The sequence below is a fragment of the Bison bison genome, unplaced genomic scaffold (assembly GCF_000754665.1).
Source record: "Bison bison bison isolate TAMUID 2011002044 unplaced genomic scaffold, Bison_UMD1.0 scf7180017846209, whole genome shotgun sequence".
In the NCBI taxonomy this organism is placed as follows: domain Eukaryota; kingdom Metazoa; phylum Chordata; class Mammalia; order Artiodactyla; family Bovidae; genus Bison; species Bison bison.
Genome location: NW_011476782.1, coordinates 1 through 987, shown reverse-complemented (window position 1 = coordinate 987; position 987 = coordinate 1). Strand labels below are relative to the sequence as shown.

General features: G+C 36.3%; 1 protein-coding gene across 1 annotated transcript in view; it reads left to right on the top strand.

The window, feature by feature from the left end:
- LOC104987817 (plastin-3-like) overlaps positions 1 to 287 on the top strand; it is a 10,918-nt gene extending 10,631 nt beyond the window's left edge. Inside the window, exon 5 of the mRNA XM_010838880.1 lies at positions 87 to 287. Within this exon, the coding sequence (XP_010837182.1) occupies positions 87 to 272 (186 nt within the window). The 3' untranslated portion in view covers positions 273 to 287. The remainder of the gene's footprint in view (positions 1 to 86) is intronic.
- Positions 288 to 987: the final 700 nt, after the last annotated feature.

Sequence of the window (987 nt, the reverse complement as noted above, 5' to 3'; positions counted from 1 at the left end):
ACATAATTTCATTTCAGTGAAGGGAAAAAAAGACTAAAAAACCAGAAATGTCAAGAAGCAAGTATTATAAATTGGCTGTCTTGCAGGAAAACTTGAACTTGGCACTGAACTCGGCTTCAGCCATTGGATGTCATGTTGTGAACATTGGTGCAGAGGATTTGAGGGCTGGGAAACCTCACCTGGTTTTGGGACTGCTGTGGCAGATCATTAAGATCGGTTTGTTTGCTGACATCGAATTAAGCAGGAATGAAGGTAATGAAACACAGTCATGATCTTGAAAATTGTTTATTGGTTATTTTTTTCTAGTCATGCAGACTGTCATACTTTCACCTAATTGCGGTGATTAGATGATAACTAGAATTAACAGAAGGTAATGTTATAGTGTTATTCAGGAAAACAGCCTAATCACAACTTTCTTCTTTAGTAGTAATTAACATTTGTCTGGCTCTTTAGAATTCATTTCACAATAAAGACACGAAAACCTAGAGAGTTTAAGGAATTTGTGCAAAGTTCTTTTCTGCTCTACTCACATAGTCCCCACCCCATTACCACCATCAGGCACACCAACTCCTTTAATTTTAATACCTTTTCTATTATATTATACATTTATGGCTCTTCAAAAATATTCTAACCTGCCCTTGATGGTCTCATATTTCCTGAATTAGCAGAAGCACCATTTTTATAGCATAGGTTTTGATATCACATCATAGACTTGTAGAATGTATAAGCGTATGTGATACAATTGTCCTAAGGTCCTAGGAAGTGCTACATTGTCCTCTCCTTTTGAAGTTTAAAATATTAAGCATCACTCCAAATATTCACATTTTCTTCCAGAAATCACCATATCAATCTTCAGTTACTTTGGGGGAAGAATATATATTGGGAGTTCTCAGTATTTCTGGGTCTCACAATACCTGTCAACAGTCCTATTCTGCATCCAAGACTTTATGACACTTACAATTTTCAGTCCACTCAAAGTGGCCTGTA